General features: G+C 58.8%; 1 protein-coding gene across 4 annotated transcripts; it reads right to left on the bottom strand.

Annotated features, from left to right (window-relative positions):
• Positions 1 to 4,609: 4,609 nt before the first annotated feature.
• Positions 4,610 to 19,781, bottom strand: LOC115347993 (solute carrier family 2, facilitated glucose transporter member 5-like). 4 transcript variants are annotated; one of them, XM_030029811.2, is made up of 13 exons: positions 18,529 to 19,781; positions 16,231 to 16,329; positions 15,596 to 15,756; positions 15,392 to 15,516; positions 15,021 to 15,166; positions 14,808 to 14,940; positions 14,266 to 14,453; positions 14,027 to 14,137; positions 12,739 to 12,840; positions 12,058 to 12,133; positions 11,746 to 11,940; positions 10,396 to 10,523; positions 4,610 to 10,182 (listed from the first exon to the last, which is right to left on the bottom strand). In XM_030029811.2, the coding sequence occupies exons 2-13, from the start codon at positions 16,273 to 16,275 to the stop codon at positions 9,943 to 9,945; spliced, it is 1,650 nt and encodes a 549-aa protein (XP_029885671.1). In that variant the 5' UTR covers positions 16,276 to 16,329; positions 18,529 to 19,781; the 3' UTR covers positions 4,610 to 9,942. The 4 variants fall into 4 exon arrangements, with proteins under 4 accessions (XP_029885671.1, XP_029885667.1, XP_029885670.1 ...); XM_030029807.2 differs by lacking the exon at positions 18,529 to 19,781 and adding an exon at positions 17,392 to 17,875; XM_030029810.2 differs by lacking the exons at positions 11,746 to 11,940; positions 18,529 to 19,781 and adding an exon at positions 17,392 to 17,873 and having other exon boundaries at positions 10,396 to 10,578.
• Between the last annotated feature and the right edge of the window lie 668 nt (positions 19,782 to 20,449).

Here is a 20,449-nt window from a genome sequence, read left to right as displayed (position 1 = left end):
TGTTTCTCAACCAAGGAGTATTAACTTTGGGAGGCTGCAGTGAAAGCTCACAGCCTTGCAGGTAACCCCTCCCCAACAAGTTTATCAAGTCCTTCACATAATCCTATTGCAGGTCATTTTGCAACATTAGGGGGGTGATTTTTTTGGAGGTGGGGGAAGTGGTGTGTGTTCTTCTTAGGGCTAAACCAGATTCAGGCAAGAGCAGCTCGTGTCTTGCACCACCCTTGACCGTTGGCCACTGACAGGTCCGGGTGCAGCTTCCAAAATTCAGCCCAGCTGGGGAAACACATTATCTGGCTTGAGCCCGCTGCGGAAGCAAGAGCTTGGTGCATTCCCAGCCGGCTCTCAGCGAAGGTGATTTGTTTGAAGTCATTTCCATGGCCTCTGTACTTATTTGGCCACCGGCTTTTGGAGAGCAAGTTAAATCCATGCTGCTAGACAGCACCAGAGGCTGAGCTTCATTCAGAAGAAGCTGTTGGAGGACATTGCTCAGCTCTCACTCTGAACAGGCCTAAGATTAGATCTGGGATGTAAAAGTTGATGAGTACAGGTAGGTGAGTCCAACTCCAGATTAGCAGCTTTTACTACAGATCTGGGATGCTCCCACTGAAAATGATTGCCATGTGGGATTAGTTTTGCGCCAGCAATATTTCAAATTTGTCAAACCCCCTTTGAAGGCCTGGGCAGGTAGAAGGAGCGTATGGAGCTGTAAATAAGTGGGAGATTTAAAAAACTCCCTGAATGACCAATAAATCCCCCAGAACATGACAGGGACCACTCATGGATCCCTCCCAAAGAAACCCTTCTTCACTGAAGAGAAAAAGTACTTTCAAAAGCATGGTCAGAGCAGCACAATGCGTTGCCCGGGCAGGGAGCAGCCTGAATCTGAGTCTCCTTCTCCATTCCCCAAGGACAGTAACATTCCCTGGCAGGTCCCCCTGCCACCTGCTCCCCTTGTCTTGCTCTGTCCTGCCTGGAGTTGTGGGGATGCATGCCATAAAGCAAAAGAAATGGAGAGTCTGAGCCTACAGACTACCTGACATAAGGTAAATAACACATGCTGGATCCAGCTGTAACCCCGCAGCAGGAGATGGTGCCTCCATGTGCTGCATGGTGCAGACTGTGTGCGGGGGCTGCATCTCCGTGGCATCACCCGCATCAGGTCTGGTGAGGGCTGGGGGCTACCCAGACCTTCCCCGCACGCAGATAAGATGGAAAAGCCCCACTGGTGTGGTCTCTCAGCATGTCTGCAAGGTGCCAGCAGGGCTGGATCCAATCATGCAGAGGGACCCAAATGGCAGTGCAACTGCTCCTCTCTTGGGACATGGGCAGAAGGTGCTGGTGGGGGTATGTACAGCCCACTGAGATGCTCTGTAAGTCTGTGCCTGTGGATGCTCTTCAGGTCTCCGGGGAGAAGATGGGGAACTGGTTGCCACTTGCACATCTCCTTCTCCTGCACCCCAGTGAAAACACCCAAGGGGACTGAGGATGTGGGGTGGGCTGAGGTGGGGACAGAGACTGGACCTACCTCCTTGCCAGGGTGCTAGGAAGGGGTGAAGGGCATGCAGGCAGCTGGGTGGGTGTGGGGACACCCGGCTGGCAGTGGGTGGGGAGGTGTGTGTGGGTCTCTTGGGAGAAGCACCTGCATGCACAGCCTGGGCACCCCGTCCTGGGACCGTGGGATGCTCATCCTGGCTGTGCATCCCACATGGCGTGGGGGGCCTCACAGCCCCTGTTCCCCAGCGACTGCTGGATGCAGCCCTCTCCCACCCCGGCTGGCAGCTGTGGCCGTCCCCTTGCCATCAAGGGCACAGCCATCGGTGTGCTCAGTGAGTACGGATGGCCGTGTGCCCCGGGGAGGTCTGACCCCCCACCTTCCCCCAGCCCCATCCCAAAGCAAGTCGTTGCTTCCCACGAGCATTCCAGGGAGCCCTCATGCACCGTTCAGCCCCGTGATGGCCACCCCTGCTCTGTCGCCACAGGGACCCGGTGGCCGGTGTCGGTGTCCCCGCTCCACAGCGTCTGAGCCTCCTCCCAGGGTGATGCTGTCCCAGCCCTTCTCTGCCACACAGCTCTTCCCCCCCCCCACTTCACATGCTGCAGCAGATGGTGGAGGTGACATTTGTCTGCGAGTGACGTGCTTGATGGTGGCCGTGTCCCCCCCCTCTTCCCTTCGTCCTGGATGGAGGAGCCTTAGGCCCACCCGGCAGAGGTGGGATGGGCAGGCATAGGCTGGGGAGTCGTCCCCCCCTAGCCCCCACCTCTACCGCAAGCCCCCCCAGACATCTGCACCTCTTGCCTGTCTGCATCCCCACCAAAACCCCTCTCCCAAGGGACTGGGGCACCGGGACAGCTGGGGGGCGTCGTCCCTGAGGGTGAGCGCCCATCACCGCAGGGTCTCTGGGGGGGGCCGGGCACCAGGGACTCCTGTTCGTTCTCCGTTTTCTGCCTTAATTAGAACCCGGAGAGACCAGGCAAAATCGCATTAGCGCGGGGCCCCGGTGCGCTGAGCCATCCATCTTTTTTTATTACAGCGTAATGGGGCTGCTCGCGAGGCGCCGTGCGATTTGTCACAGGCCTCGTTCCCTGATAACGGGCATTTGTCATCACTTTCTTCCCGTGTTAATGTCATCATCGGCGAGCTGACAGGCAGACCCGTTGAGGGAGCACTGGCGACAGACCACATCCGTCAACCTAATATTTCCATGGCTGTGGGGATCAGCCGGGCTGCGAACACACATTAAAGTGCTTATGAGGGGAGAAAAAAAAAAAAATAAAAAAGCCGTTGTCATTAATTAAAATGTTAGTGTGAGCGTGTGCGCGGGTGGCGCTGCTTGGGGACGGGGGGGGCTGAGGCGCAGGGGGATGCGGGGTGGCGTGGGTGCGATGCGGTGGCCTTTTAACGGAGTGCGCATCAGCTCCTGAAACCCATTTAAAAGATATTTGGGACTGGGGAATCGGCGGCGAGCGCAGTGGAAAGGTCATTGTTAATAAGGGAGGGCGCGCGGGAGCGCGCGAGGAGGGCGCGGGCATGGCTGGCGGAGGACGGCAAAGACGGTCACCCACCTGGAGGGGGGGTTTGTCCCGTGGGGTGTATTTGAGCCACTCGTGTCACGAAGTGAGCGGCCTCAGCCCTACGTGGTAGCAGGACGGGGTGGGGGGAAGGTGACCCTGCAGTGGGGTAGCTCCACAGCTGGGCAAGGGCAGGAGTGGGGCGTGGGGTGGGCTGGGGTCAAGGCAGAGGGGGCAGAGCACCCCACAAGCAGCGCTTTGGTACAGGGCTCTGCAGCTGCAAGCCGGGCACACGGACAGAAGTCTGAAGGGCCAAACCTGTGACACCCCTCCCACAAGCAGCCAGCAAGGACACCTGCCCCAGGCCCTGAGGCCAGCTCAGCGGCAAGGGGGCTCAGGTCCTCACCCCATAATATTTGGCTGTTGCCATGGAAACAGGTGGTGGTGATGGGGAAGAGCGTGGGCAGCAGAGTGTGCGTGGCACCCTGGGTTTTTGTGGTGCGGGAGCCTGTTTTCTGTGCTTTTCTGGGGTTCCTGTGATCATACAGAACAGGAAGGTTTGGGTGGCTTTTTTTGTTTTTCTTTTTTAAATTAGCTTTTGGGGGTTTGGGAGGGCTTTGGGGTGGGTGTCTCAGCCAGCTCTACCCACTGCCCTGCTGTCCTGGTACAACCCTGATTTGCATGGCAAAATGTGACTCCAGGAGCTCTGGTGCAGCCCAGGGGAGTCCAGAAACAGGGACCAAAATGCTTCTTCCTCTGCCCAAATCCAGTCCACAGGTCTCCTGGGAGAAATCCCTGATGTTCCCGATATGTGGCCGGACACGGTGCCAGAAGATCAGGCACTGGCAGGGAGCAGGCAGGGCTTGAACCCTGCTTAGTGCAGAAGGTGGGGCACAAGGTTTGAAAATGTGGCTGTGCACAGAGCCTTCACCCACAGGTCCTCCATCCCAGGAGACAGGCAGGGGCAGGCTGTAAAAAGGGCCACATGTGTCCCATGTCCCAGGAAGGCTCCCGGTGCTTTCTTGCGTTGCTCTTCTTTTTTTAATTCTTCTTTTCTGTCCTTCCTTGTTCCAGACACAGGCTCTGTGCATGGAAGAGTCAGGTCTGGGGGGAGGTGCATGGCTTTTTTAGAGACCTGGGCCCTTTATGTGTGTGCACATAGACCCCTCCACCACATAACTTCTGTTAGTGCACCCAAAAGTTTGGCTCCCTGGCCAGCGCCTGGGGCTGTCACCCAGGTTGGGAGTTTCTGTGATGGGGAGCTGGGAGGGGGGTAATTATCTGCAGGTGCTGGTGGGGAAACTGAGGCACAGAGCAGGGACTTGCGGTCCTCATCCACGCTGTGGTTATGGGTCATCCCATCACCGACAGCATCCGACAAGTCTACAGACATCAGGAAAAAGGTGTCCGGGAAATTTTCTCAGAGCTGCCCAGCAGTGGCCGGACTCCCAGCCCCGTGACATCCCTGGGCAGGTCCGAACCCCCCCAGCAGCAAACACTGCCACCAAACCCTCCCTCCGGCCCAGCTCCCCACCATAAATCACTGCCCTCCATTGGCCGAGGACCTTTTAAAAAGGATTTATTAGGGGGGATTTAAGCACAGGCGGTGATACGGTTTCATAAATCGAAAGGCAATCGCGCTCATCATTACCGGTTCATTCGGGGGGTGGCATCCCCGCTCTCCCCATTCCTATGGCCATGCTAACAGCCCCCTCCCCAGCGCCGCTGCCTCCGCTGCTCCCCTTCGCCTCCCAGTCTGTGGAGACCACGAGCGTGGAAAATCCCCAGACAGGGAGTGTAAATGCTTGTTCTTTGTAAATGAAGAACATAATTAACATTAAATTAAGGTAATACAAATGAAGACAACACAGAGCCTGACAGGATGAGTGTTTGGGGAGGCAGTAGAGAGAAGTGATTCATATTTTTAATTTACTGTACAAATAGACTAGCAGGGCTGGGGGGAAAAGGGCCATCCAAGTGGAGTGGGGATTTTTTTTTTTTTTTCCCACTGTTGTTTTGCTGTGCTTTAAGCACACAATGACTATTAAAGTCAACTGCCCATATAATAGGACATCTCCTACATGACTGCTCTCCAAGAGGCAGCTTGCTGTAGCAATAAATTCTGGGAGTGCCATCTGCCGGTGCGCAACCTCCGCCGGGCACCCTCGACTCGGCCACCCTGACGCCGGGCACCCACACCCGGACCAGCCCTGGCACCCTGCACCCACTGCAGAGACCTGCTCCTGTAGAGCATCAGCCATGGACCTGCTGGCATTCATACAGAATTAGTATTCTTTCTACAGAGTAACAAACACTTTTTTCCCCCCGCAAATACACCCTTAAATTGTTCATCATCTTTTTTTTTTTTTTTTAAGAGATTGAGGGAGTCTGGTTAATGCCAAGGAAATATTTTAGGCTTTTAAAAGAAACAAATCACTGCCCTCCACCCCTCCGAAGTACTGGGTTTCAGCTGAGTTCCCGTTACCCAGAACACAGTAAGAAAATCACCCATTTTAGGTTGGTTTTTTTTTTTCCCCTGCAAAAAGGCGCTTGACCAGAGTCCATGTGAACTGCAGGCTCGGCTGGAGCTGGCTCTGCACTTTAAGGAGATGAGAGCTGTGGGCTCAGCCCAGGGAGATCCTGCTGCGGGATGACTTTCAGCCGGGAGCGAGCCAGGTTTACCATAGTGCAAGGATGTGCGTGGGACTGTGAAGCCTGGAAGGGGTACACCTGGCAGTTATTAGCATGAGCAGTGCCCATGGGTCCAGGGCTGGCTGGGCCAGTGGTGGAGAGGGGCTGGTCCCAGCTCCTTGCTCCATCATTTGCTGTGTCCTACTCCTTTGCCGCCTTTGCCTCTCCCCTTCTATGCTCACCTCCTGAACCACCCGCACGGTGCCTGGGGGCAGCTCCAGCCCATCGCCTGAAGATTTGCCAACCCCAAATTTCAGCCAGGGCCTCTTTAATCCCTGTACTGGGGCACTGAGGACAGCAGAGGGGCTGGTGCAGGACAAACCCTCTATCCAACGGGAAGAAGTTCCCCTGCTTTTGCCCCTCCATGCTTTTACTGAGGCATGTTTGCACACAAAACTGTGACTGGGCGGGACTGGGAGATGGAGGGGGTCCCATCCTGCAGTCTCAGCCCCCCCCCGCCATGAGCTCTGATGTCGAGTTTTGGTGGGGGCTCAGCTGCTCGTCAACCTAGGCTGCTCCCCATGATGTGCTGTGCGAGATGCACCATGTCCTTGCTGCTGGGCAGCCCCACAGCCAGGTCCTCCCACTCCCGAGGAGAAACTGGAGAGGGCCGATGACGGAGCCCCAAGCCACGCTGGCTCCTCTTCCAGCTTCGCCCTGCTTTGAACAGCCCCGAGCAGCTGGGGCCTGCGGCTGCGGGTAAATCACCCCCCAAACACTCAAACGCATCCCGGGCCCAGGCTGCAGACACAGGGAAGCTGGAAGCACGGACGAGGAAAGTGTGCACGAACCCACCTGGGCTGAAGGGAACAACGGTGCCAGCCTGACCCCGGAGGGGTTGTGCCAGGGGCTCAGCCCTCCACCGTGGCACTGTGAGTTGCTTTGGGGTCCTCAGGGCTGGGGGGTGATGCTGCGGTGCAGTTTCGGGTATCATCGAACGGCAAGCTGCCTTATGGGACTGCTTGGCTCCAGAGCCTCTCCTCCATTGGTAAGACGAGACAGGGACCGATCCTGCACCCACCTCCGTGCAGCAGCAGGGTGCTGCTGCACCTCCCCTTTCTCCACACAGAAGGAGGCAGGAGCAGGGTGTTCCCCCTGCTCAGAGCATGCAGGAACCGCACCCCACTCAAAACTGGTCCCTGATGGAGCCTCTGCAGTCAGGTGAGATTTTGGGGGAGCAAAGGCACCTCCATTGAGGGGACAGGGACAGTTCGCTGTTAGGACACCTGGTGAAACCAGTGCAAGAAGGTTTCAGCCTCAGAGGCTTAGTGGGTCCCCCTGTCATTAACAGGATCCATCCCCCAGGAGCCCATCCCTGCTGGAGCCATAGGGACCATGAGCACTAGCAGGCTGTGAATGCTCCTTGGCTTGTCCAGCCATGGCCTGGGGACTCTTGCTGCCTCACCAGCCACCAGTGCTGGCACAGGGACACCAGGCTGTGTCCGGCAGGATTTCATCAGCTTCCCAGTCAGGATGTGACCATTTATCTTGAGCCAAGCACCATAAAGGAGAGTTTCTCTGTAGGACCTGGAGATATCCAGTGATGGGCCACGATCACCTCCTTGAGGACCCCATTTCAAAGCATCTAGAGAGTTCAAACTGGGCCTTCATTCCCATTCCAGTTTGGCTGGGGTAAGCTCAAGCCCCCCACCTGTAATACCTCAATGCTTAGACTCATCCACCCTTTAGCACTGGATACATCATGAGAAGGCATTTGGAGAAAGTCACTGTCATCCTCATTTCTGCAAACCTTAAGAGGATCAGGAGCATTTCCAGGCATCAAAGTAATTTCTCGGACTCTTCTTTGCATCTTCTCCAGTCTTTCAAGGTCTGTTTGGACACTGCTAGAGGATACAGCCTTACCCTCACCAAGCGGAACCAGTGCATTTGGAGGCCTGAATCCAGAGAGATGCTTTGGACATGGGGAAGAAGCTTTGGACACGGGAAAGAAGCTTTGGACACGGGGAAGCAGCTCGGAGTTCACCCAGCCATATCCTCCACAAGTAGCCTGCAGTGGAATGGCTGGGAATGCCTCCCTGGGCAAGGCAAGCAGAGGGGAAGCCCAAATCCTGCTTCTGCAAGAGTACCAGATCAGTGGCAGGGGGCAGCCTGGACTGACAGCCCCAAACAGAGATCCTGCCCCAATATCCTAAAGAAGAAGCTGATGAGAAGCTAGTGTCCCATGAGCATGGAGTTTCCTCGCTCCCACCCTTCCAGGTCCCGATGGAAGGAGGCTGGACATGTCCCTTGGCACGGTACCCTCAAAAGGGTCCCCAGGAGCAAATGCACCCAAAAGACACCATAGGATTTTGCCAGTGACCTCCAGTCCTTGGAAAGAGGGCACTTCTGGCTCTGGTGATGTCTGAAGTCCTGGCAGAAATAGGTCCTGACCCCATGTTTCCCAGCCCTGCTCCATCTCACCAGCCAGCACAGAGCAGTCCTTGGCCATAAGGCAGCACCCTGGCTCCTTGGCCTCACCAGGACCCCAAGATGGGGGGCTGCTCCCAGGGGGGCTATCGCCTTCCACATGAAGGGCGGGGGGCATCTTCCAAGCCACCCCGCATGCTGGGTGGAGATAAATAAATACCAGAATAAATAAATACAAGTGGCAAAGAGGCCTGAAATGATGCTGTCGTTTGCTGGGAATGAGAGACACAAGTGTAATTTAGGTTTTGATATTATGAAAGTCTCGCTGCTCTAAAACAGCAGGGCACTCAGTGCCTCATTAATAAAGGATAAACTTGGAGTCTATTTACAATGCACTTTTTGGGGTTATTTACACTCCATTATACATATGTAATGCTGCACATATTTACCGCTCTGTTCTGCTGCCGAGAGCAGCCGAGTCAGGAGGGAGACGGAGTGGGAAGCGGCTGATGTTGTGGAGCTGTGACCCCTGCTTTGACTGATGTCCTTTAAAAGGCTCAAGATGCAGGAGAACCCCAAGCCGGCTGCTGAGGATGGAGGGGCTGGGACCAGGCACTGGGGACCCAGTATGGCCCAGTCCTTGTCTCCAAGGGCCCAGCACCCACCCACCCACGGAAGCACCCCAAGGCTTTGCCAAGTGATGCAGAAAGGGTGAGCTCCTCACCAACTGACCACGAGCACCAAACATGCAAGCTGTGGGCCTGTCACAGAGTGGGCAACAGGAAAAAAGAGGGCTAAATTATTTGCAACAAAATAAATCATGCTTGCATTGACACTAGAGGGTTTTGGTTACGCAGCCCTCCCCACTGCCTGGCTTTTACCTCTTACCAGAGCAAAATATTGTAGTTTCCCTGCAAACCATAGCTCCCCAAGCATCTGCCGGCCAGGGAGACCCCAACCCCATGGTGTTTGTGGGAGCTGCTGTGAGGGTCCCGGGTCATGCAAGCGCCATGCCCGTGGCAGTCCCAGGAAACAGGGAAGCCCTCAACACAGCCCCTGGGATTCAGGGCAGAGACGTGGGAGAGGTCATGCTTGGAGAGCACCTCGGGGTCACAGCAATTCATGGGGTGCTGCAAAGGGATGTGGGTGCACCCAGGACCCCTTTGTCCTCAGCAGAGTTTGGGAGGGTGCAGGGGTCCCACGGGAGCACTCTCTGCAGGGCCGGCACATGAGGCCAGGCAGCGAGGGACTTCCAGCAGGCTGTGAAGACATGGTGGCTGGACAGTCTTCCCCAGCTCTGAGCTGCCCCATGTCCCTTCTGCAACAGCCTCTGGGTTTGCATGGCCAACCCGGGGTGAGACGCAAGGGCCCAGGAGCCACCCTGACCACCCTTCCTAGGAAACATGGGGCAACTTTGATCTTTCCAGCCAGGCACAGTGGGGAGGAGGACAAGCCCCCCCATCGCACGTTGCTCCTCCCCTCCCCGGGGGAGCATGCACCAGTGCCAGCACACTCCAGCTTGCTGCCATCCCAGGCTGTGCTTGCCAAATGATGGCTCTGGAGGCAATGCTCTTTATTAAACACCTCGTGTGGGCAGCTCTTGGCAAGTCCACATACCCAGGAGCAATGTGAACCCACTTCCCCCAGGAGGTCCCCTCATCTCTGGGAGGGCATCTCCTGCAGCATGGGGGCGATGCGCAGTGGTCGGTGCAACCCTGGTACATCATCAGGGCTCATCCTGGGCACAGGCTGTGGCATGGTGAGATGTCCTGGGACACCCAGAGCTGATCCAGTCTAAGCAAATTGGCCCCCACTTCCCTCCCCAGGCCCGAGCCTCCTCCACCACCTCTGTCCCCCCCAGGCCCACCCAGATCAGGGCAGGCTGGAGCCCGAACCCTCCAGGGAGCTGCTCTCCAAGGCCCCATAGCCACTGAGCTTCGTCATCCCTATGAGGTGTGCCGGGATGGAGAGGAAGGAGCGGCGAGTGGCAAAGATGTGGCTGATCTCCATGAAGGTTTTGTTCTTGGTCTCAGGGACGACAAGGTAGACGTACAGGGCCACCAGCAGGCAGACGCCACAGAAAACCAGGTAGCAAAAGGCACCGGCTGACATCTGGGGACAACGAGAGAGCAGGGATGGAGAAGAAAGCCAAGCACCCCCAAGCTGGGCACGGCATGAGGCAGCGTCCCCTCCTGTCACCCCTCCCTGGACTGGCTCCAGCCAGCACTGGGCTGAGCCAGGAGTATGGGCTTGACATCCCATCCTGGGGGAGCAGCAGGGCCATGTCCATCCCCTCCTCCTCCCACAGCCCCTCCAGACTGGTACCTGCAAGAAGGGGAAGATGAAGCCGACGGTGAAGTTGCAGAGCCAGTTGAGGGACCCCCCCACGATGTAGGCAGCCGGGCGGTGTGACTGCGTGAAGAGCTCGGCTGTCATCAGGAAGGGGACGCCGGCTGCAGAGGGAGGGGACAGAGCAAGGGTACGGAGGACAGGCTGCCTCAGACATCCCTGGGGTCAACAGGTCCTGCCCATCTCAGTCCTGTGGCCAAAGGGCTGGAGCCCAGCAAGACCCACGAGTCAAAGTTGTGGGGCTGAGGGGGCTGGAGGAGATGGGGAGCACAGGGACATGTGGACCAGTGTCCTGCCCTTGGGATCTGTCTCGGTGGGTGGGTGATGTCCCCCTTGACATACCACAGTTGCACCTTGCTGGGTGCTGAGGCCAATTTCACAAGTTACTTGATTGGAAAGTTTCAGACCAAGTCAAAATCAAGGTGGAACATTTCATCTGGATCCTCATTTTGCAATAATTTGCCTAAATGCTGATACTTTAAATCTCATATAGATCACAGGTGTAGAGAAATGTGTTCCTGGTGCTCTCCATAATGTGCTTTCCAGCCTCCCTTAATCAAAATGGTTTAGAAAATTTCCTTCTATCTATTAGGTTCCATCGACGCTGTGGCTGATTTAGGCAGGAAAGAAGAAACCAAATTTCCAAGCATCAGTATTTCCCGCAGGACACAGAAATGCCATTTTCCAACCAGCTTTTCCCATGTATGGTGAAAAAAACCAGAATGACTGGAAATGATTGCCCAAGCCAACTTGGCCACTAAAAACTGGATGCAGGTTGTGGCTACTTCTCCTGGAAGGACTCAGCCTCTCCTGCCACATGTCAGTGACCTGGCAGCCCTGAGTCCCAGGACTGTCCCTTTGCTGCAGGGCAGGATCCAAGGTCCAGCGCACATCCCAGGGCACATGGGGATCTGCCAGGGGACTGTATTTGATGTGGTGACATTACCAGGGTCCCACTGCCTGGGACAGGGCTGACTGGGACCTCTTTATAAAAGATGCTCCAAGGGAAAAACAAAACCAAAAAAAGTGCTGAGAAGTGAGGGCGGAGTGGAGCTCCTGATGGACTCTTACTTACAGCTTGCCCAGAATAGAGATATATATTTTTTTGTTTTAAAACTCCTATTCATCATTGTTTGTGAACAATGAGCCATTAAAATCCTAATTAAAGATGTAATTACAGTGAATAAAGTCTGGGCTGAGGATGAATTATAGATCTGTTAACAGCTCTGCTAATACATCAACTGGATAAACCAGTCCAGCTTTCAGTCCCTGCTGTTTGAGCCCGCTGTCATGCCCGTGCTCGGTTAGGGGCAGGACGGTACTCGCCAGCCGCACTGTGATGGGAGCAGGTGACACCTCCAGAGAGATCTGGGAAAGGCTGCCAGGGCTTGCTCCCCGCTTGGCCCAGGAGCAGGGACAAGGAGGAAGAGGTTGAGCGTGCCCCGGGGATGTATGGGGCTGGAAGGTCTTGTGGCGGGCTCTCGCTTGCGGGGTGCAGCATGATAAACCAGGGCCTGGCGTCTGGGAAGGGGCCAAGGCTCCGGTCCTGCCACCTACCTGCAAACCCCGCTGCTCCCTGCTCCCCCGGAGCCCCCATTCCTGCCCCACCGCCCCCTGCTCCCCCTGCCCCAGACCCACCTGGTCCCATGCAGAAGCCAGCGATGATGCCGACCACACAGGCGACGCTGACGTAGTGCATCCAGGGCAGGGTGGTCTGCGAGGGGACACGGCGCTGGGGGATGCTGCTGGGGTGGTGGCCCTGAGCTTCGCACCCAGCGTTCCCAGGATGGGGCTTCATGCTTGCCCCTCAGCTCAGTAGTGGCCCTTGGGGATGGTGGCCAGGCAGGACACATGGGGGAGATGCAGACAAGCAATGGGTGGTTTGGGGCAAAGCTGGTAAGGGTTGGCCTTGGTGAAGCTCAACAGCTCGTGATGCTGACACATCCTCAGAGCTGCGGGAGCATCTCCGGGGAGCAGGCAGCAGAGGAAGGACCCTGCAGACCTCTCCACGTCCCCTGGCATTTCACAGCCACCTCCCTGGGGACAGCTATTTCTGCAGAACAGCTACCAGAAGCAGCAGGATTTTTCTTATGTGGATTTGGGTTTTCCTTTTTGTTGTTCTTTCCTCTGAATTTTCCTTCCCTATAACTTTGAAGGGAAAACATTGCTTGGAAGAGCCGGATCACCTCTGATTTCCATGCAGGCTCCCTCCCCTGGGGTAATATCCATCCCTTCATCACCCAACCCTCATTAATGCACCCAGGGGTCCAGGCCTGGCCGTGTCAGTGGTCCAGGCGGGTGGTGGTAGCCAGACCTTACCTGCAGCAGCAGGGAGACGGTAATACCAGCCGAGCAGATGCCCATGGCGCAGAAGCCGGTGATGATGAGGGGCCGCCTGCCCAACTTCTCGATGGTGAAGCACTGCCGAGGGAGAGCAGAGACCGACAGGGTGGGGAGGGAGGTCCGAACTAGGACAGGGGCACCCTCTGAACTCCAGATCCAGATGGAAGTAGGAGGATGCTCCCAGTGGCATCTGGGGGTTGGGGGCAGCCTCAGCTCAGAGCTCCAGGGTTGGGGCCAGGGCATGGGAAGAGCGAGGACTCCAGGGTCCCGGGGTGAGTGTGCACTGGGTGGCAGCGGGGTCCCGCAGAGCCCCGTTAGGGTGCAGGGTTGGGGCTGGCTGGGGTGGCCCCACAGCTGCATTCGGACCAGCACCAAGTGGAGGTGCTGGGTTGGTGTGGCGGTGGCTGGAGCAGGCAGGGTATTGACAGCAGAACAAATGCCTGTAATTTTATAACCAATCTCAGCATGTCCATCGGGGGCCATTTGCAGGGCTGCTCCTGAGCAATCTGGCTGCATGCCGGGTGGCTGCCGGGGGGCTGAGGCAGCCCCATGGCCAGGGCAGGAGAGAAGGGGAGAAGGGGACACCCTTTGGAGGGGCAGGGGGCTGACTGGGGGGCCCGACTCTGCCATTGGTTGAGCTATGGGGAGACGGGAGCAGCCCCCCACTCAGCCTCCATTTTCTGGGAGCAACCACCCCCCATCCATCTCTCTAATTGTCAGGGAGTGGATTTAGTGCTGGGTGACTCAAGCTGGCCCCAGGTGACACTTGCAGATGGGACGAGGGCCATAAATCTGCCTGGCCCAGTGCTAACTCTCCAGCTAAATGAGGCCTGGTTGGGGGGGCCGGGGCTGCTAGCCCGGGGCCAGGCCAGTGCTTGGCTGGGGGGGGGGCAGATGGAGACATGTGGCTCTGCTAACAGAGTGACAATGAAATCAGGAGCCAGAAGGAACTGCTTAGCCCCCTCCATCATCACCAACCTGCACCTTGCCTGATGTCTCCCCCCAACCTCCCTGCTACCCACTTACCCCCAAATTCTCCTACCCCTCCTAGATGTGACCCCACAAACCAAGCTCCTCTCATCCCATCTCCTGACCCCACTTCCCTGCCAAACCCTCTGTCCCCCAGCAAAGGGGGCACAGACAGCTGTCTGTGGCACAGACAGCATTTGGGGTCCATCCAGCCCCCCCTGTTTGATGGTGCTGGGAGCTAGCAACAAGGCTCTGGCATTGAGGGGCTGCATCCATCTGTTTGTCCATCACTCACCCCGATCAGCCCAGCAACAACTTCAATGGTGCCGGTGCCCACGGTGGTGTAGGGGATCTGGGATACAGGGATCCCGGCGTTCTCGAAGATGGTGTTGGTGTAAAACCAGATCTGCCGAGGAGGGGACTTAGCGTGAGCCAGGGGGACGGAGCCATGGGGCACTTGATGAAATGAGTTGCCAGGTCTCAGCTCAGCTTCTGCAGAGCCAGGTCCCGGGGAGAGGACCCTGCAGGGCTTACGGCATCGATGCCCGAGAGCTGCATGCCAGCATTCACCACCACCACCGAGAGGGTTTGCCAGCGGACAGAGCGGTCCCGCAGTAGCTGCCAGACAGAGACCATCTCCACAGAGGAGAGCGACCGCTGCTCCTCCTTCATCTCCTCGATCACATCCTGCACGTCAGGTGTCCCCAGGAACTGGCGCAGCGCTGTCAGAAGAGTGAGGGTCATGGGCACACGTCTCCCCATCACAGGATGGATGCTCATATGTATGGCATAGAGCAGGGGCTCGGCTCTGCCCTGGCCTCCCTGCTCGGGACCTACCTGACCCATGGGGCTGAGCATCCATAGGAACCGAGGAGATGCCTCACACCATGGTGATGGGCACCATGGAAATGCTATGGTGCAACTGGGTGGGACAGAAGGGCTGAACCATAAGGACTACAGTGGGCTGTCAGGTCTGGGTGTGGAAGGATGCTATGAGGATGCACCTTGGTCTCAGGAGACCTTGGACCAGTGCCCAGCACCTCCCGGAGCCAGTCTCCCCCAGGACACCCCCTCACCCTTGGTGGCCCCGCAGACGTCGTTCCTCTCTATCAGCAGGTACCGCGGGCTCTCAGGGAAGCAGTGCAGCAGCAGGAGCTGGAGGGAGGCGGGAATGACCACCACCGACAGGAAAAGGGGCCAGAACCTGTCCTGAGAGGAGTCAAAATGGGACGTGTCACAGGGAGGGCAGAGCAGGGTCCAACGTGCATGGGCTGGGGTATTGTGCTCACCTCGCCCAGCAGCTCTGGGAGGCCCAGGACCTGCGCGAAGAAAACCCCCAGGCAGATGAAGATGCTGGGCATGAGGCCCAGGAAACCCCGCAGGTTCTTGGGGGCGATTTCTCCCAGGTAGAGGGGCACCACGCTGAGACAGATACCTGGGGGCGACAGGAGGGACCGGGATGGGAGGGGAGGCAGGGAGAAGGGTGCCCAGCCAGACCCTCGGTGCATCTCCTCCCATGCCCAGCACCATCCACAATGGGGACCCCATGGCCCTGTCTGCCCCATGGAGACCCCCACCGCAGAGCCCTGGAAATGGGCTGCAGGGGACCAAGCTGTGAGGAAGGGGCTGTGCACAGCCCCGCAGCCCAGGGAGCACCTACCTGAGTGGAGCCCCGTGATGGAGCGGCCGACGATCACCATCTCAGGGGACCCCAGCTCCCGGCTGAAGCCCATGAAGCCACCGGCCAGGAGGACGAGGAGAGTACTGCGGCTCAGCGCGCCATTCCTAGCAGGGCACAAGCAGCAGGGCAGCCCCTCCAGCCCCCTCCCATCCCTCGACCACCCTGTCCCGTGCCACCCCTTACCTGCCGTACCGCTCCACCAGCACCCCCACCAGCAAGGAGCCCACGAGCCCGCCCAGGGCAAAGATGGAGACGGTCAGGGAGTAGAGGAGGGTCAGGGCGCCGGAGGCCAGCCCGTGCCCATACCGCTGGGACCACGTGGCGTTGTAGAAAGCCTTTATGTGCTGCAGGGCCAAGAGAGACACACGGGTACCAAATGTGTTGGGAGAAAGGGGAAGACAAGGGAAGAGAGGCCCCGCAGGGAAAATGCCATGGGTTTAACAGCATTGCAGGACATGCAGGGCAGGACGTGACTGGGGATGCCTAGGATGTGCTGGTCTGGTTGCTCAGCCAGCCTTAGCACCAGAGGGATTTAAGGACAACTTAGAGATGCCACAGGCAGACCTGGAGCAAGGAGGTTGTGGGCAGCTTTCCCCAGCTCCTGGCTTCCAGGGGCCACCAGTCTGGAGAGAGTACATGAACACAGGCTCCCCTGTCCCTCCCACGCCATCCCTTTCCCTGGACTGCTCTCCACAGCTGGCTGCCCAAGGGAATTGGCAGCATTTTGATATGAAGCTGCTGAGTAGCAGTCCCTCCACCCTCCCAGGGAGGGATGCAGAGCCCTTCCCCTGCTCCCAGAGAGGCTGCCCATCCCTTACCACCGCTGGCGAGTTCACCACGGCCAGGTTGTAGCCATAGAGCATGGAGGAGCCAAAGGACACCAGGAAGGTGACTGACAGCAAGGGGAAGGTGAGATGCTGGGAGAGAGGAGGAGAGATCAGCACAGCCCTGGGCCAGCAGAGCCGGGGGCCAAGGTCACACGTGGCATGAGTTGTGTTGGGTCACTGCCCCTTTTCTAGTACGGATGTCCCTGGCCCAGAGCAAAGACCTCGATGTGACGGAGCCCTGTGCTGAGCACCGCTTCATGCCACCGCCCAGCACTCAGCCCAGCCGATCCGGCTTCCCCGTGGCTGGTCTCGTGGCTGTGGCGTGAGGCTTTACCCTGGCAGTGGCCCAGCTCACGCTGCTTCTCCCAGCTGCCTGTCCCACGCACCCCTGCCCCGGGGCTGGGAGGGGGCAGCGGGCAGAAAGGGGCAGGCAGAGGAGGGAGAGACACCCACCCCCTCCCCTAGACGGGGGCACCCAAATGGCACTGCTGCGAGCTGCCCCGCACATACCTCCCTGCCCGGGAGGCCCAGCGCCACTGAAAGGTGCAGTTCCCCGCGGCAGGTCCCAGCCCTCCCAAAATGCCACATGAACCCACCTCCCAAACCCTCACCCCCCACCAGCACCTCTCTCACCTGCTCCGGCTGCAGGGGGGACCTCGCTGTGGGGAGCCGACGGCTGCAGAGGGACACCCTGCAGCCCCGACCCAGCCCGAGAGGGTTGAGACCAGCCCCCTCCCGGGGATCGGGGTGCCCAGCAGGACCCAAGAGGCATTCAGGGTACCCCCCACCCTCAGGGGCACCCCTGGGTGCTGCACCCGGCTGTCTCCCCTGGAGCAATAAGCGTCCCACGGCCCCACAGCGACAGGGCTGGGGTGGGGGGTGCGGGGTGAGCCTGCGTCCCCCGGGAGCAGCCCCGCGTCCCAGCACCCAGAGCCGGGCCCTCCCCGCAGCCGTCCCAGCACGGTAGCCGGATCCGTAGCACCCAGCAGCTCCCGGCTCACGCACAGCAAATCCCCGCTAATCCCAACAGGAATCCCGAGCCGGGAAAAGGCGCGGGGGGGTGTCAGGCCAGGGGCTGGGGAGGACGGGACACCGTGGGGCAGACGGGGAGCAGGAATGAGGCAGCCCCCCCCCAGCCCGCAGGGAGCTCACCCCAGTGATGTCCCCGCCGGGCTGCGGGGTCCCTTTCCCGACCGTCGGGGCGAGGCTGCAGCCAGAGCGGGGGGAGAGAGGAGGAGGAGGCGGGGGGGAGGAAGGCAGCCCCGGTCCGGCGGCCTGGCTCGTCTCTCCCATTTTTAGATGGAAGAAGGAGGGGGAGAGGGAAGGGAAGGCAGGGCAGGGCAGGCAGCCTGGGTGCCCCCGGGGCTCATTGGAGGCGCCTGCGCGGCCGGAGGAGGAGTCCGGGGGCCTCCCCCCTCCCGCCGGGGGCAGGGGCAGAGGCAGGCCGGCACCTCCGGGCCGCCCAGCCCGCTGAGGGGCCATGGCCAGGCCGGGGGGCAGCGGGACCACCGACGTGATGCTCTGCCACCGTTGAGAGCCCCCACATGTCCCCTCTAAACGGGGGTGGGCCCGGGGACCGTAAGCAGGGCAGTGTCCCCACATCAGCCCCCGAGACTGGGGGCGAAGGTGCAGCCCCACATCACCCAACACCCCCAGCACCCCCCTCCCACCCTGTCAGGCACGCGGGGCACATGTGCCCCATCCTCTGCCACTCGGGTAGGAGGGCTGGTAACCCACATGGCCACGGCTCAGGGCAGCTGCCTTCCCCGGACACGGAGGGGCACAGCCCCCAGCCCCAGAGAGGAGAGACTCGGCTCATGGCAGCTCAGAGGAATCCAATTTTGCTGCGGCCAGAAGCTGCCTCCCCTGCTGCTAATGAAGTGCCTTTAATTAGCAGCCTAATAGCAAGCTCTTAATTTGCCGAACAGCCAGTTGAAAGGATGGGGACCCCACTAAGCCACGGCTGGCAACAGCTCCAAGACCTTAAAAGGGACAGGCCCCGACAGGCTGGCCCCACTTCGGGAGGGTCCCGCGGGGATGGGGCAGGGGAGCAGGGCTGCGAGAACCCCGCGGGCACGGGCACCTCTGGGCCCGCCGTACCCAACCCCAGCCCGGCTGCGTCGGGTGAGGGAGAGCCTGGGTGCCTCATCCTCCCGCGCAGGATGCTCCAGCTCCTGTCTCCTCCTCCCTCCACAAGAGCCTCCGGCTCTCCCCGAAAGCACTGTGCCCTCTCCCCAGCCATTAGCCCTTCCCAGCCTGCTGGCGTTCAGCTTTTCCCAGAGCAGGCACCTGCTCAAGAGCTCCTGTGTCTTGCTCAGACTCAGTTTCTCCTTGTCTTGATCAGGGCATCACCTTTACCTTCATGCAGGTGTGCTGGGTGGCTGCAGAGACCTTGGTGACAGGGCCACAGTCCTTTGTGGACTCCAGGGAGACGGTCCTTTGGGGGATGATCCAGTTTCATTCCCAGAGCAGCAGGATGAAGATCCATTTATCGGACATGCCCACGGGTGAGATGACCAGGCAGGAGGAGGACATGCAGCCTGAGGGTACCAGCCATGCCCAAAGCACTTGCAATGCTGCAGGGCAGCCCTAAACACCCCCAAGACTCACCCCAAGCCCTGTGCTAAGACAGGGCAAAGCAGCAAATGTGGAACAGGACGATAAGCCAGGCCATGCTGTGTCCCACAGCCATACTCCCACTCTGGTCATCCAGGTACATGGCTCGTCTCTGGGACCAGCACCTGGAGGGTTAAATGTGCCCAGTCCAGTGGTCTCTGCGACAGGGAGAGGAGGAAACAGCAGAAGCCATTTCCCCCCCATCCTGAGCCACTCCAGCAAGCACCCACCTAAAAACCCTCCTGGAGCTTCCCAGCCTCTCTGCACTGAAGCCCTTGCCCATCCCCAAGCCCAGTGCTCGGCCCACAGCCCTCCTCCCACCACACAGCCTGATGCCATGGACCAAGCAGGGACATCCTCAGGACACTGTGCCAAGCCAGGGGGGTGGCCACTGCCCTGATTTAGGGGATAAATCCGGGTTACTGCCACCGGTTCCCAGCAGCGGCTGGGATGCCCGGAGCAGAGGTTTAGCAGCAGATGTACAGGTGAGAAACACGTGCTGGGGGAGGAAGGGGGAGGAGGAGGAGGAAGAAAGCCTGGGGTGCCAATTAAGGGTCACCAGGGAGCTGGGTTAATTGGAGACACTCCTGTGACCTGACCCAGTGACGGTGGCACACGGACGGAGACGAGTGCTGGCAAGAAACACCCGCTGCTCTGTGCTGCAAGGGAGCTCATCTCTGCAATTTACAGGCGTCCCCATTCCTCCCCTGCCTCAGTGCAAGGACTCCCTGGCTAAAACATCCCCCTTGGCTGGGAAAGTGGCTGTGAGCCCACAAAGCATCCTCATCCCCTCCCACTGTCACTCCCAGGAACTGCCGTCCCACTCTTGCCTCGCTGCTGCCCATCCCCAGACACAGCGCTGGGGCTGTCCCCATCTCCATGCCATGGGATACTCGCGCCTCCTCTCCTCGAGGCACTGCACACACAGTACCTGGGGCATGCAAAGAAACTCAGGACTGGGAGAGGCAGAGCAGCAAGAAGAGCCGGTCCCAGCATGCATCCTGCACAGAGCGATGGCATTTGCCAAGGCCAGGAGGACAGAGATGCTGTTGGGAGCCCCATGCTCTCCCAAGGGCTTCCCCTGAGCTGATGGTGTGGTGCTGTGCAGGGTACCAGCAGAGCTGAGCTGCCCATGGTGGAGGCAGAGGCAGGATCCATCCTGCCCCAAGGAGCTTGTGTGGAGGGGAAGGACAGAGCCAGCCCCACTGCAATAGCAGAGCACCTGGTGCCTCCTGCCTCCCCGCCTAGCTCCCCGGGGCCAGGCACTGGCAGCCACAAGCCAGCCATGCAGGACCCCGCACCAAAGACATAAAATACTTGCAAAAAAATGGTATGAAGACTTCAGCAGGACTGGGGAATATGGCAGCAGGGAAGACCCACCAGGATAGTCTGTCCCCTTTTCCAAGATGAGGTGGAAATCCCTCGGAGAGGACATGGTCTTGGTGTTTGCCCAGCACCATCTAGTCCAAACTAGAACAAAGTCCACAAGGAAGCAATAAATGGCTCAGATAAATGTAGGCAAAAAGATGCATTGCTTAGCAGCCACTGACCCCTTTCCCTGCGCTGGAGGAGAGGAAACTCGGCAGCACAGGTG

This window comes from Aquila chrysaetos, chromosome 11 (genome assembly GCF_900496995.4).
Source record: "Aquila chrysaetos chrysaetos chromosome 11, bAquChr1.4, whole genome shotgun sequence".
NCBI classification, from domain to species: domain Eukaryota; kingdom Metazoa; phylum Chordata; class Aves; order Accipitriformes; family Accipitridae; genus Aquila; species Aquila chrysaetos.
This window is presented reverse-complemented; position numbering and strand designations above follow the sequence as displayed.

Coding starts and splice junctions, on each gene's coding strand:
- LOC115347993 (XM_030029807.2), bottom strand. CDS start 17,841: ATGTGGGGACACTGCCCTGCTTACGGTCCCCGGGCCCACCCCCGTTTA. Junction 14,138..14,265: donor AGCTCTCGGGCATCGATGCC/GTAAGCCCTGCA, acceptor CCTCCTCGGCAG/ATCTGGTTTTACACCAACAC. Junction 10,183..10,395: donor TCATCTTCCCCTTCTTGCAG/GTACCAGTCTGG, acceptor CGTTGTCCCCAG/ATGTCAGCCGGTGCCTTTTG.